The sequence below is a fragment of the Pyxicephalus adspersus genome, chromosome 5 (genome assembly GCF_032062135.1).
Source record: "Pyxicephalus adspersus chromosome 5, UCB_Pads_2.0, whole genome shotgun sequence".
Taxonomy (NCBI): domain Eukaryota; kingdom Metazoa; phylum Chordata; class Amphibia; order Anura; family Pyxicephalidae; genus Pyxicephalus; species Pyxicephalus adspersus.
In genome coordinates this window covers 52,104,512-52,120,632 of record NC_092862.1, presented here as the reverse complement: position 1 = coordinate 52,120,632, position 16,121 = coordinate 52,104,512, and the positions used below count along the sequence as shown (strand labels likewise).

Genomic DNA, 16,121 nt, shown 5'->3' with positions numbered 1-16,121 from the left:
CTTAGGAATTTTGCTAAACCTAAGAAAAAAAACACTTCTGCTAATTGTTTTTTTTTTTTTTTTTATGCGTATTGCTTGGCACTAACAAAAAGTCCCATGACTCAAATAAAAAAAAAAGATTATTGTACACATCTGCATAACCTCAGGCAGTATGACTGTTCGAGCTTCTGCTTTAGGGCAGATATGAAAGCATGCTGTTATGATATACCAAGGATCCTAATCTATTTTGTATCTATATGACACTATATTAATCTTTATATAAACTGCTTCTTAAAGTCAATCCTAGTAGTGCAGAAAGGCCAAAAACTGCACTATAATTAGTTCTGATATTGGGTATGTTGCTCTACAAGACTTTCTGTCCTGCAATTACATTGTATTGTTACCTTGCGCCTTTTCTATTTTTAATTTTTTTTTTATTATTTCATTTTCTCATTTATGTGAGTTTCACATTTTGTAACTCATGGTATTATAGCTTAGCATGATAATGGCCTCAAAGCACAAATGTGCATGCCATTATATTTTTATTGCATGACCAGCTGTATATTAATGCCTAACAAAAGAGAAATGATAGAACTCACGGCAGCTCTTGAATATTTTAGTGTGTCCTTTCTGTATTTGCTCTGGAATGTAATCTGACCGTGTAAAAGAAGCTGCTGATTTTCCTTTGTGTTTTCTCATTTACAGTCTCTTAAAGCCAGCTGTACTCGAAAGATGCTTTTCTGATCTCAAGACTTCACTCACCCCTGAAGGTCGTGCTAGGAATAAAAAGTCACAGGTCAGTTTGCTTTCCGCACAGTATTGAATGAATACACGATTGTAGCTTTTCTTCTGGCAAAGGTGAAAATGGATGTCTTTGAGATTAGACAGATGAGTAATATACCTGGTATAGTTTTTTACTTGTATGTGATAAGGGGGTTATTCTGAGCACAATAAAAAAAAAAAGTATAGCTGTTCTGCAAATAACTAAACATTTATTAAGTAAGCACACCAGCAGGAGGCTCTGTCCAAGGTCTGTTTCAGGCACTGAAAATTCAATACCAGTGCCACACCAATGATCATGTCAACACATTTCAAGAGCTCAATAAATCCTACCTCTTTTGGGCTAAAATACATCTAAGAACATAGGAACATTGAACATTTTTATATTAGATTTGATATATACAGCAAGAAGGAGAAAGTCAAGACAAAGGGTTAAAATGGTAGCCCAACTCCGACCATAGCTCAGGTTAAAAATAAAATGTCCTGGTTCCTGGTCAATGAAAAAATGAGAGCTTTGCCCACAGATTCCATGTCCTGTTTCCATAAAGTATGGTCGCCCTGAATAGTTCCACCTATCGGGTGGAACCAAACATGTTTATTAAGTTCCTGTCCTGTGTCACACCGAGTTTGTTTGGCAAAATAGTTTCTCATTATGTAACGACCAGTTCCCCAGTGCGTACACTCTTCTAACCCCCAACTCTATGGGGTCCTCCCAGGGGGAGGCTTCAGACTGGGGGGATCCCCCACTCCCCCCATTGCTATTATTTATTTTTAAAGGACTATAGCCTTAATTATAGAAGAATCTACGAAGTTTGGTTTTTGAACGCCTAAAGGGACCACTCTGAGGGTGGCCCTAAGCAGTTGTTGTTTTTTTCATGGTTGGACATTGAACGTAATGTAGTATCCCATAAGTCTCATCCTGTCAAACGTTGGTTTATTATATTGTAACGTTGAATGTGAAAATTTGCTATGTACACCTTCCTTTGTGAAACTTTAATAAACATTTTTTTGAGAAAAAAATGGTAGCCCAGGTCCCCACATATAATGCCGATGAAGGGATGTTAGGTTGCCCAATTACAAAACATAATGCAATAATGAAATAAAATAAACAAGGAAATCTTTATGCATATCAACAGCTAAATTTCAGCACAGACATTATTTAGGCAAGACAAGTCAACAATATACAAAAAAAATACATGAAAATGTGTATGTATCTATCACACATAGGTGGATGTCTTTACATCAAAGGGGACATAAAAGGATTTGTGCAAAAAGACAGTCATAATGTGCATCAGCTCATTTCACATTTTCATCTTCAACAAAAACTTATTAGTGTTGGACATTATACCATCCAATACTAGGGATTTTTTAGTAGATACTCATGTAACAGGTTAAGTGTGCCACCAATTTCTACATGGTTCAGAGATCCAAATTCTCTGCTTCTTGAGAAGATGGATGTATTATTACATATGATCCAAAAAATACCATGAGGAGGATCACAGCACATGCAAATAGAATGAATGATCAAGTTCATTAGGATGCTGCAAAGGAAAATGGTTCCAAATGGCTTAACCCCTTGTATAATATATACAGATATACAGAGCTCCATATGCTACCTATTGGTTCCCGGCTGCTCTTAGGTACTGGAATGAAATCCTTAGACCTTACACTGGTCCATTGGGGTCTGGGTTCCTCCCGGTGCAGGTAATGCCTGGCATCATGTGGTCTGAGGGTGTAAGCATTAATGGCCCCTACTTTTCCCAGACCTGAATCCAATAGAAACCCCCTGTAACATTAAGTATTGTTGTAGCCAAGTAGTGCCACAGACTGTCCCAGGGCTCAGTTATCCAGGACTGGGAGGAGATCCCCTCAGAGCACTGCATGCTTTATTAGAGCGATGCTTAAGTGTTGTCCGGAGTGCATTGAGGCACGTATTGTGTATTGTGATTTTAATTTTTATTCTGTATATTTTGTTTACTTGACAGGAATTGTTTGTTTTTATTACTTTTATTACTTTATTTATAACTACAATGCTTCTCTTTCTTGCTTCTCCTTTTTCACTTGAGCCTCTGAAATACTTGTTGGAATTATTGATGAGTACCCTATATTCAATGTTATATAAAATTACTATCCTAGGAGCTTACTAAAAAGCCAAAGGTGGTTGTATGAGATATGATCAGTTCCTGTTCCGGTATTTCACCAGAGGCCTATGGCTTTTTTGTAGATCAGTGTTAGCTTTGATGAAGCTAAAAGCTTTCCTTTAACAAGTCAGTATCCCTTCTGACTTGCAGGGCTTTCTTTATACAGCATTAGCTTTAATAAAGGGATTGTGTGCGATTTATTTTACCTTTCTAAGGCAATCACCAGCAAAAGAGGAAGTAATAAAAGAGAACAGGGATTGCAATGCTTCTTATAAAAAGACATTGACTGTTAAATGTTTCCATCACCAACTCACTACTTAATGTGACTAACCCAAAGTTCAAACATAAATGTGTGATAGTTTTTTATAAAATCTAAGTATAAGTCACAATATATGTCTGTTACCTTTCTATAATCTAAGTTTGTCGTTTTTCTGGTATTACTTTCACTTGCATGATTGTACCTAGTGATTCTGCCAGCAGAAATCTTTTACAGAGACTTCCCTGTGATATGGTGAAAAGACCTACTCACTGTGTCTCGATGAGGAGTACTGTCACCCAATACAGTGCATAACTGCATGTTTGGCTTGGATGGCCAGCTTCTGCTTCTACAATATTGGTGTCAAACTCTGGCCCCCAACGTCCTTTTCTTTGGCCCCCAAAGGAATCCTAATTATGAACTGCAGCTGGTCTGCAGCTGCATTGATATAGCGCCGCTACTACAATTCCCGGCATCACTTGCATATATAGACCAGCGGGCTCTCTTCCTTTGTGTGGCCCGGCATTGGACTGTTTTATAGACGCAAATAATGATGGGAAATTTAGTAGTGGGGCTATTTCAATGAAGAAGAGTTTCAGCGGCAGGCCACATTTAGCTCCGCATTGGCCGCGTCTGGCATTTCCAGCTTACCCCCTCAGCTCTATTTTTTTTTTTTTTTGCAAAAAGGTTACTTTTGAAATTTAACTCAGAAGGCTACAAATAGAGAAAGAGGCATGGGATTTTTTCTTAAATAAAATAATAGGTTTTAATAATTTTTATGCCTCTTTCTCTATTATAAGCTTGTTCCAGATTGAATGTGAAGCAAAACCTCTGTTTTTATATCAAAAGGGTTTATATCTTATGAGAAGGAAACATTTCCTTAATTTTTTCAATAAATTTCAAGGTTGGCCCGCGACTTTGTCTAAATTTTCAATTTGGCCCTCAGTGTATTTGAGTTTGACACCCCTGGTCTACAACATCCACCACTTTTAATGATTGCACAGCAAGGACATGCACAATATTGAGGGGCACTGGTACTGGAATTTGTCAAATACATTCAAGGAGACCTGCACAGAGCTATAGTGGAAACCTTTGAAAATCAATATAAAAAAAAATGATATTCTGATTAGTATACAGGTGTTTTGAATGTAGTCTTATTAACATTGGGGTTTAGTCCAACCTATATATTTTTTATTTGCACCTTATGTTTGTCATATTCACCAATTATTGTCTTTACTTGTTATACAGGTGCTGGCTCTGCTTGACTACCTGTCCTCATTGTCAGGATTTTTGTGTTCATATGTTCTTGTTGATGCTAATTTATTGATCAAAGATGAATTATTAAGACCACTGTTGGCGACTTTCTCTTCAGTGCTCTTTATACACCATAACAAAGTTTTGGGTATGTATGATTTATGACACTAACTTTGGTAAAGAATGCTTTTAAAACAATTAGGACTAGCTGCCTACAATATTGCATATTTTACACTGAAGACTTTTCTTTCTTAGTGATGGCCTGTCCAGTCTGCCACAGGTTTTGCACAACAATTGGCTAGCAAATAAAAAGTTTTTTTTTTTTTTTTTTACTTGCTAGTTACTGATCCTAAATGTCATACTTTTAACCTTATCAGATGCTTTCTTGCACTTTTAGAGCATTTACATGTCAGCTGTTATCCATATTTTAAGATGAGAACTTTTATAGAAGATGATATTAGATTAAAAGCAAGCCCCATGTTGGCATCACATACCCCTCCACAAGGTGCCCTCAAGCTTTATACTGTGCCCAATTCATGCTCCACAACATACAATATTGATGAAGGTGGGCATCTGATTTTACTCACCATAAGGTTATTTAAAAGAAATGCTCACTTATGTACAGATCTCATCACCCAGACCAAGGCCCATTTTGCACAGAAGTGCTTAATCATAAGGAAATTAGTAAGAATAAGCTCTTCTATTTTAAAAGCATCGAGGCTTTGGTGATGATATTTGTACCCGTGAGCATTTTCTTTAAAAAACCTGAGGACGACGAGCATATGTAGAGCTTCATTTCTTTTTTACATGATGTTGGCTAGCCCACGCATAGAAGGGTTTCACACCTTTATCCTTGTTAAGATCTTATCTAACTTACACTGCAAGTATTAGATGAGATTGAATATGTGTATAGAAGCAACTTCATCTTTTCTCCACCTCCACAGATTTCTTCAGGCTAGAAGTTATGACATCTGATTGCCCTCTGTTATTTAAGTATATTTTATCTATATTTTATCTGCATAAATATGGAAATTATATTATATATATATATATATATATACCTCTATATACGTATACATATCTATTTACATATTCATAAACAATCTTGAGGTGCAACACCTCTGCCCCACTCAGTTGTCACAGAAGAATCCCTATAAAGTCCTAGCCCTCTGAATGTATTAAATCTGTGTGTGTTTCAGTTGTGCACACTGAATTAGTATAAAGCAAGCAGTTAAGATGTGGGTTGTCCCTTAAAAGATTAATGAGAACTCTGATGACTTCTTAGATAGTGTTTAAATATCTGGCCAGGGGAAGGTCTAATGATTTCAGTTGGGCTGCAAATACAATTCAGATTAGAAGGGCCCTGTACTTGCTAATTTTCAGCTACTACTACATTGTTTGGACTACCTATGTGGGATTTCTTGTGGTTGCACTTACCAATAAAGTAGTTTCAATATCTTTGAAAGATTTTAACCTTTTTCCATAACTTTAGCTACATTTATAAACAAACCATTGTATTATTTTTTTTTTAGATGCAGAGGTAAAAACAGCAATTTACCAAACACAGACTGACATATTTGTGTTGTTAACTACCTTATTGAGGAAAAATGGTCCAACTGTTATACTTCGTATTAGTGAAGCTGTGGCGAAAAAAGGGAATGCATTCCTTGGTAAGACTTTATTTCTGCACTAATCAAATCATTACCTTAAAGTTTTATCATTTTCACCTATATCTGTTAAGCAGTAGTATGTGTTTCACTGTTAAAATAATTTCAGGTTAATTCAATTGATTCTAGTGGTCTTTGTTTTTGGAGCAGAATACCATATTTAATAATCCTTGTAAAAAAATTGTGGTACTCTCACTGCAGTACAATACAAGTCCTCCCGTGTCTTCAACTTGTATGTACCCCCACAGTAAATAAGTGGCAGCGATGCACAAGGTAGTACGGGTCTAAAAAGCCCACTGATGGGGCCACACGTGGGAAATGGGTCCTTAGAAGATGCCTCCCATTTGCCTTTGTGTAAAAAATTTAGGTAACCATACCTCATGTTATATTTTAAATGAATTAGACAAAAACATTGCCTAACAAAAAATTGATCACAAAAATTTTGTTTTAGATTGCTGAATCCACTGTGTATGTATGTATGTATGTGTGTGTGTGTGTGTGTGTGTGTGTGTGTGTGTATATATATATATATATATATATATATATATATATATATATATATATATATATATATATATATATATATATATACACACATACACAGAGAGAATGTCTGAGAGATACATAAAACCAGAGAGAGACAGTCCTTTTTTCATGTCCTATCTATCTATTTCATGTCCCAGGCAAACACTCCACTGCAGTGCAGAACAATTTGGCTTGGGCTTTTATATCATGCACTAAATGTACTTTTTGTTATAATTTATTGATTAAATCATGGTTGTGTAATGTTTTTTCCTCTATCCTTGCATCAGCAAATTGTTTAAATATTAAGCTAAATGCAAAGTTTAAAAAATTTTACCATACAAATCTTAGCTGTCAAAGCCACATTTTTGAAAAGTCAATTATTCCCCAAACATTTCGGGACACATATTTTTGACAGCGTTACCTAACAGTTAAATCACCTTACTTTGTAAACAAATTAAATTGAAAAGGGACTATGTGTGCAGGGTGGCTGGGCTGGATTGAACTTTTAACTTGTTTTTGCCACTTTGTGAAGCCTTTGTCTCCTCCAATAAATGGTACTGGTGAAGAGTCTTTCATGATCCAACTTTTTCGGGGGTATCAGATTGTCAGGAAGTGCACAGTAGGGAAATGTAGAGAGAAACCCTATTTATACTTCTGCATAGGGCTTTTGAGGGTTTTGAATTGCAGAAGTTTATCAGCTTTATCTCATTACTTTTGGCGCTGTTCCCATATTGCAGATTTTTGGCAACAAGTACTTACTTTTGCACAGCAGGTGTCAGGATGTCTAGTACCACATACACCATATGTCCTTTTTTTTGGATATTTGGGTGATATCACCTCTACCTAACTTACCTGAGCTCAGTGGATTGGCTTCTGTCTCCTGGCAGCAAAGCAGAGGATTGTGGCTGCTTGGATCACTCCTACCCACCCACAGTTGAGCATGTAACTTACATCCTAAAATAATTTTACAAGGAGATGCTGGAAACCCAGTTTTAGGATGATGATTTTACTACTCATTTCCTCCAACGGTGGTTTAAATTTATTTTTATTGACCCAGAAAAAGCGGGAACATTAGATAGATTTAAGTACTTTACATGATATTTCCTAATGTATCTGGGTAGCATAAATTTGTTTTATTTTTACCTTTAAGAATATGTTTTTTCTTTCTATCTTTTTTTCTTGGGGTAATGTTCTTGTCTACCTTCATGTTATTTTTCTTTACCTTTTTATGTTGATATTTAAATGTTCAATAAAAGCAGTTTAAAATAAATACTGCCAGTCTGCAGCTTTAGGTTCAGCAAGCATTTACCCACCAAAAATAAGTAAGCTTTCCAGAAATTCCTAAAGACCTTATCAGTATGTTAATAAATAAATAGAAATGGAGCAACTCTGTACAAGAAGACATTTACACTTCTCTCTGAAATGTATGGTATGTTACTTTTTGGCTTTCTTGCTGAGTTGTGTGTGCCAGTGGTTAATGGCACATTGGATTTTTTGGATACCTTGTTCTCCATTGCTGACTGTGGTTCTTACTGCTTACCTGGATGCCAATACAGATCCCCACTGGATCTCATTAGAATTACAGGGAATTTTTTTAAAACCAGCCTAAGACTATAAATACAGGTACAATACTTAAGATGTTGTTACGACTTCATGTTTAAGAATAAACATCCCAAAGCGATGAAATTAACAAATATTCAATACTCGAAGTTCATCTACAATGCAAGGTGTGGGAAGGGGCATGTTAACATTTTTTTCTATCAACACTTTCAATTTATTTTGCTTTGTTTTATGCTTTTAGAAACCTGTATGCAATTTTTATATTACCATATTCATTAATGTGGGAACAGGTTTTGTTCCCTGGCGAACAGACTGTTTTAAGTGGAGAACAGAGTACCATAATACCTCTATTCTGTTGTTGAGCAGAAAATCCATTCACATGAAGTAAAAATTTATTTTTACATATGTCTTTCATAAATCAGCAAATTGAAGCTACAAAAGAACTGCTTTGCGTGTTCATTTATGTCTTGGGTTAGGCAAAGTATAATAAATATTAATATCGATTCAAATGTATTTAACTTTTATGGAAAAATGCATTCATATAAAGGGCAAAGAAGGATGGGGACAATGTTTGCTGCTGACTAAAAAGAGACAGCTCTGCTTTTACCTAAAATGCATTTCTGAGGTTTTTATTTATTAGTATTTTCTTTTATTTTTTTTGTCTAGATTTGATGTCAGAGTGTGTATCTTTAGCTGGAAGTCACCCCAGTCTTTTTTCAACCAGCTTGCAGTTTTTGTCCATACTTCTAGTAGAAGAAGGGAATTATCGCCTTCATGAGTCACAGACAAGTACAACACTGCATTTACTTTTAGATGGACATTTAAAAACAGGAAACGGGCTGTGCAAATTAATTTTACAGGTCAGTCTTTGATGTAAGAGGTTCTTGATTGTGATCAATTTGCCATTTGCTTAAAATATACCCACTTTTTGATGTTTTCTCATGTGGATTGCTGCCTGATCTGCATACAAAGGGTGAAGGCTATAACACTTTCCTGGCTGCTGATACAGGTCGGTCCCCGGGTTACATATGAGCTAGGGATTGTAGGTCTGTTCTTAAGTTGAATTTATATGTAAGTCCGAATAGGTACATTATTTTAATACATGCAATTAGGACAGATGTTTGTCCCAACATATTATTAGGCAGCTTGGTGGCAGTTACTCACTGTGAGTTAATCACAAACTAGACGTTCGTTAACTTCTAGAGCAAGCTCTGCTTTGATATGCAAGAAGAAACCGATGCAGAATTTGTCTTGATCATTAAGGAGTTACAAGATGTTACAGATCAGCTCAGCTCTTAAGAATCACCTACAACCTCAGCTGTGTTTAGCAAAAGATATCTTCTGCAAATCGTGCAAACCGCCCCCTCCCCCCATCCAGCCTCTGTGCTGCACACAAGCAAGCAGAGAATCCCTCATTTGTATCTAGGAGTGGTCTGTATGTCAGATGGCCTTTACTCGGGGACTACCTGTACAAACTAAAATGTCTTAAAGCGTACCTAAACTCAGAAATTTCACTTTACATAAAATGGTATATAATAGGTAATGGTACATATAGATCCAGCCTTATTTACTTTTCTTTCTGTGTAAATGCATTTTTGACATTGCAGTCCTAATAGACAGATTCTTTTTGAATGACAGCATAAGACCTTTAGATCTAAAAAAATGGTAATTTAGTAATACAGACAGATTATCTGTTATTATATGTAACAGACTAGATTTAAATTAGTAATAATATTATTACTGCCATTGCTCAATCAGAAAGTTCCGATTTCACCTAAAGTCTGAAAGCTACTTGTTGAATATTGCTGACTTTTTAGATTCTCTCTCATCTTTTTAAATGTGGGGGGTCAGGTAGTTAACAGGTAGCAATATTGGACTCACATTATTAACAGCACGCAAGCTGTCAGCATTATAAATTGGGGGCGGAGAAACATCTCAAGGCATTTATGAGTACATATATTAGATGTTGCAGTGGCTTGTTTGCTTTCCATCTTTTCAGAAATCATTTTTTTTACATTAGTTAGTGTGTATTGGAACCTATTTTAGGAATCAAATTGAAATCAACATTTATTAGGTTAATTTTATACAAAAACACACTATAATTTTTCTACTGTAGAACACTAGAACTGTTCCTTGTTATATGTATATACATGAAATTTACAGCGTGGTGAATAGGGTCTTAGTATCTATGTGGTTCATAAAGAAAAAAAAATAACCCTTTTTCTTCTGTACTTGCTACATATCTTAAAGCTACAGTACAGGATCTGCCAAAAAGTGGGTAAATTTTTAATAATGGCTAGCGGGATATTAAGAGCTCTTCCATGTTCTGGGCTGCAGTTTGGAGCACTGATGTCATCCCCTACAATCCTACATCCACAACCTATAGACTGGATGGAAGATGAGCCACACTGGCTGCAGAGGGAGCAGAAGGTAAGTAAGCCTGATCTTTACAACCTTCCTATATCATAAATGAGCATCCAACTGCAAGGGACATTTTTTTGGCAGATCCTGGAGTACAGCTTTAAATTTTATGCATTTTAGTTAAAGCTCTAATGATGCCAGAAGCAGTAATGTTTAGTAGTCTCAATTAAATACTTAGCATATTATTTGATATAGAGCTATGAAGAGAAATCCTTGGAGGACCCTCTCAGGCAAGTGTGTGTGAATTCTTTAATCTCGCTGTTGGCTGTCAGCAGAAGTGCCCAGGTGTACAGTCTACAAGGTGAGCTTTTCATTTCTCTGTAATTACAATAAAACCATAACATCCACCTTGTGCTCTTCATCTGTTTATCCCCTTGTCTTTGTGATGAAAGCGTAAGAGCAAGATTAAATATTTGCCTTACAAATGTAAAAAGCAGCTGATGTTGAAAGGAATTAGGATGGATTTTTGAAAAGATTCTAAAGAAAAACATGGCTGTTTTAAAAAATAATAACTTGGGTACAAACAAACCTTTTTCTGTGATTTCCAGCAGCAGAAGTGCTCAGGTCTCTTAATAAAACTTTTACAATTTGGTTTTAGTTCCTAAACCTGGGAGAGTTACTAAATGCTCCTATATCGGATGGCAAAAAATCATTTTTTGTACACTTCCTACCTCTGTTAAAAGCTCAAGCAATTTAAATTGATTAGGAATGGAGAATACCAACAGTGAAACTAAATGTTAAAATAATCAACAGGTTCAGAAATAAAAGTAGCTGAAGTTATAGGCATGGTGCAAGGATTGGGAAGGCTAATCATAAATGTGGAACTCTCTTCTCTGAAAAATAATAAGCTTATATTAGGAAAAAATATAAAGAATGTGATTTACAAGTTCGATTATATTCAGAAGAGTGTCCATTCCATGAAGGGTAGAGTGCAGAATTCCCAAGATTGTTGAGATTTGGAAACAGAATAGCAGTGTCTCAGTACTAAGAAGGCAGTAATCAAAATAAGTGAAGCTATGCAGCAGGCATTAAAAAGTAACCTGATTTGGGGTCTGGCCACATCCCCCTATGTGTTTAATCTTTAGGATTGCGATTACATCATGGGAGGTTGGGGAATGTTTGCCCTATATCTGAAGGTGCCAGGTTTTTTTATAGGGCTCCAGCAGTACATTTGAGGGGCAGACAGGATCGGCAATGTCAGTGTAGACACAAATAAATCCAAAATATATAATATATATATTCCAAAAATTTGATACATTCCGATACAAAATCACTTTTGAAAATCAAAATAAATATAAAACAAAACTTGTTCTCTGACAAAGCACTAGGTGAAGAATATAAATTGTATGTTTGTGAATAGTTTCCAGTTTTCAGATTGCATGAATGCAATGAACAACTAAATCTGCATAGTGGGGTTTATAATATCTTAAACTGCTTCGAAACCTTTCAGGCAGGTATTTTGGAAAGCCTCAGTTGTTATGATACAAGTACCGGTACTCACTGCGTACTGTGGCTGGCAGATTGGTGTATCCATTCAGCTTCAAGTACTGTGATAACCATATTCAATTCCGAATTTCCTTTCAAATATCCTATTTATGTTCATAACTAACAATAGATTTGATCTCCAATGATCTGTTGATGATGCATTTGATGCAGACAAGGGGATATTTTTAATTGACGTGTTTTAATTTTCTGTTAACAGAAGGAGAAGGCATTCTTCTAACAAAATGTTTTCATTGGTTATCCTATGGTATCTCTTTCATAAACCTGTATTTCCTAGTTATCTATAAATATTATTTTTTCTAGTTCACTTTGTAGATTCATGCACTGAAAAATTAAAATACATTCACGCACAACTGAATCTTGAATCCCTTCGACCAGGAAAATCACATAAGAAAAAGGTACTCATTCTGTCTACTACACACATAACTTGTTTCCAATGAGATATCATGTAAGATATGAACCTAAATCTGTGTTTGTGCTTACATATATGAATATAACCTTGTAGAGATATTGGCATGCTTTTTCATCAGACATCACAGGTGACAACAAATCACAAAGATAAGATAGTGTGGTGTGCACATCTTAATATACTTTTGAACAGGGTAAACACATTTCTGTTTGAGGAAGCTCTGTATATTCTGTATTCATGTTATCTGTTCTACTCTGTTTCCAATGAAGTCTGTTGCAGAAATAAGATGAAGTCTGTTGCAGGAAGTGGTTAGAATTGTATAAGCAACCTTTTGAAAAGTACATGGTGACTACTTGTTTGCATTACAAGAAACTACATTTCAAACATTGCCTCTGGCTCATCTCCTGGGAATACATTTTTCAGTATTGATCTTTAAATGTGTATTATACTTTGTTTTTATTTTAAAGCTGTTGATAAGAGCATAGAACTTTATTTAACTGAAAAGGTCCAAAACTGAAGCAATAAGGGTAGACTTGGACCATAAAAACTCAGCTATGTGTTGTATATGCCCTTAAATATGATTTCACTGTTCTATCTTGGTACTTTGTTTATGTAAATATCCAAATTTGATTTCACAGCATAAGTTATAGTATATCGCATCATTATAGCCTTTAACCCCTGCATATAAAGATTTTCGTTAGATTCTTACCAGGAATTACTATTGTGTTGCTGTGAAAATGTTGCTTACAGCCCTCAAACTCCCATTGCCAGTATTGGTAAAGCTAGCACAAGACCTCACTTAGACCTATATTTCATAAAGGAGATTGCATGTTTGACCAGCTGTTTTTTATTACAGAAGAGCAGTAAATCCTACTCTATAACTGAATAGTCATATTTAATGCCCTGTGCAGCTACTGTAACAGCACAATGATGGCAAGGCTAGGTAAAAGAAGATTGTTGTCACAAAGTCTAGTTGACTGAATTTTTCATTTCTCTCCCTTAACCACCTGAGCGTTACACTGAGGTCTAGATTTCTGTACCAAAAGTGATCCACTGTTTTTCATGAAATTTTTTTTTTAAATTGTAGACCTGTAACTTACAGAAATATGTCCGAACAGGGGTTCTAGTAGATAATATGAATATAAAAAATGTATTTACATTTATTTTATTTTTTTGTATTGGATTGGATACTGGAGTTTGTATTCAATCCAATACAAAATGAGCGTTTGAATTTACCAGTTATATACTTTGTATTTAATTGGAATTATTTTGTATTGGATTGGATACAGGAGTTTGTATTGAATCCAATACAAAATGTTTGAATGAGTTTCAATTTGAATTTCCCGCACACGCGCCGACGTCATCACGCACGCAGGGAGAAGCCATCCGTTTTTTTTTTTCTCCGCCAGACGGCTTCTCGTTTCAGAGATCATCCGGCGCTGGAAGAAGAAGGACGTGGACGATCAGCGGGACCAGGTAAGAAGCCGGCCGGCATCTTGTGTTCCGCCCGCATCTTGCATTCCGCCGGCCGGCGGAACGCAAGATACTGGCCGGCCGGCGGAACACAAGATGAAGGCACGACGAAGGCACCCGACGCTGGAGAGGGAGATCGACGGAGGACGACGCTGGAACACGAACACAACGCTGGATGAGCACAGCGGGACCAGGTAAGTAAGGATGGGAAAAAACTCGGGGTTAACCATCCTAGCCATTTTTTTTTGCCCGTACGAAGGTCGGGCTTAACCGCTAGGAGGTTAAATTGGTGTTTATTTAGAAGAAAGTTGTCTGGGAACAGCTTAGTTCTGGCAAACCAATAACTGAAGCTGGTCCATATATAACCCATCATGGGAGGTAATGTTTGTCTCGGTATAGTAATTTGGATAAGAATGACTTCTCTGATTTTCATGGGTTGGAAGAATGACTTTACGCAATCTAACATACTACTGCAACTATATGTTGAAGGATATCTTTGATACATGAAATCTAAATCTGTATCATTAACTACTGGATTTGCCTGTGCATGGTGGCTCAGAGGTTGGCACTCTGGCCTTTGAACCACTAGGTCCCAAGTTCTAGTCTCAGCCAGGACTCCTTCTGCATGGAGTTTGCAGGTTCTCCCCGTGTTTGTGTGGTTTTCGTCCCACATTCCGAAAACATGCAGTTAGGGTAATTGGCTTTCCCCAAAATTTACCTTAGACTATATTAAAAACAAATAATTATGGTAGAGACATTAGATTGTAGTTTCTTTGAGGGACAGAGACATGACTACGCACTTTGTAAAAGCGCTGCATAATATGTCTGCTCTATATAAATACTGTTTAATAATAAAAAAACTTTGTTCATTGCTTTGATGTTTACTTGATAGAAATTACTGACTTTTTTTAGGAGGAAAGTTATCTGAAGCAGTTAAAGGTGACGATGCAGCTTCTAAGGAACTGTCTGTATAAAAATGAAGAGTGCAAAGTAAGTGCTACTATTAGCAGCGGCAATAAATATCATGGCATCAACAGTAAATTCTGTTCACATGATTTTCCATACCTCAAAACCAGATACTTTGCTGATTCTTTTTTTGGAGAAAGAAAAGTAAGATTGTTTAATGCGTGAAAAACATGCAGAATAGGACAGAAACCCTGCAGTACACTTTTCAGGAAATAAAACAATCAGCAAACAGGCTAAAGCAATGTCTAAAATGCTGAAATATGTATATTGATATGCATGCAGGGTACTGATAGTTATATGCATGCTAAAACAATGTTTGAGTCATTTTCCTTGTTTGCATTTACTACTGCATTCTAATAAAACAGATCATTATCACTAGGCCATGAACAATATTTAATAAAGCTGAAAAAGATTACATGATGGAAATACACAATCAACATTTCTTAAATTTTTTCTAAGTTCATCTGTTGTGGTTGTTTTCCCCAGTTGTCATCTGAAGTGTTTAGGATTTGAGCAGCCAATTAGCCATTGGGCAAATCGTTTATACTTTATGCTTTGTTTTTTTAAAGTACAGAGGCTTTTATAAATTTGTACCTGTACTCAGTAATAATTTGCTAAAAAGTCAAATATGGTTGATGAAATTACCTTTTTTTAATCTTTTAATGCTGCATTTTCATGTAGGCATTACAGGTTAGGTTTTCTGAGCAGGTCAGCCCTAACTTTGGTCAAGTACTAACTGCAGTTCTGTAGAGGGTTTCCATGGCATTTTCAGTGCATCTTAGATGTTGTCTGTCTTAAGGTTTGCCTAATAAAGTTTTCAAAAGAATCTCCTGGCTAAACCACCCAGGTAAATATGTTTATTGCACAAGGGACATTGGCTGACACATTTGTAACAAGAATCTGCTCACAATTTTAGGTTGTGTAACTATAGTTCTATTTTAACATGCTTTCTTTGGGAAAATTACTTTATTCCATTGGTTTGGTGCACATTTCCCTTTTTACTTGTCAACATTTGCCTATTTTCATACAGATTATTCCTTTTGTTATTCACATTTTTTATTTTTAGATCTGTTTTTCATTAGCGCTGAATTTAAATCTGGATTGAACTTAAATAGGAGAACTCAGCTGTTAGATGGTAATTGTTTGTATTTGTCCTATTTCCAAATGGGCACCGTATGGTTTTCTGT

General features: G+C 35.9%; 1 protein-coding gene across 2 annotated transcripts in view; it reads left to right on the top strand.

Moving 5' to 3' along the window:
- RTTN (rotatin) overlaps positions 1-16,121 on the top strand; it is a 115,367-nt gene that overhangs the window by 88,519 nt on the left and 10,727 nt on the right. For both annotated transcript variants that reach the window (XM_072411503.1, XM_072411502.1), the window contains 7 exons: positions 685-775; positions 4,405-4,558; positions 5,943-6,080; positions 8,829-9,022; positions 10,779-10,884; positions 12,390-12,484; positions 14,881-14,958. In XM_072411503.1, the coding sequence (XP_072267604.1) occupies positions 685-775; positions 4,405-4,558; positions 5,943-6,080; positions 8,829-9,022; positions 10,779-10,884; positions 12,390-12,484; positions 14,881-14,958 (856 nt within the window). The remainder of the gene's footprint in view (positions 1-684; positions 776-4,404; positions 4,559-5,942; positions 6,081-8,828; positions 9,023-10,778; positions 10,885-12,389; positions 12,485-14,880; positions 14,959-16,121) is intronic.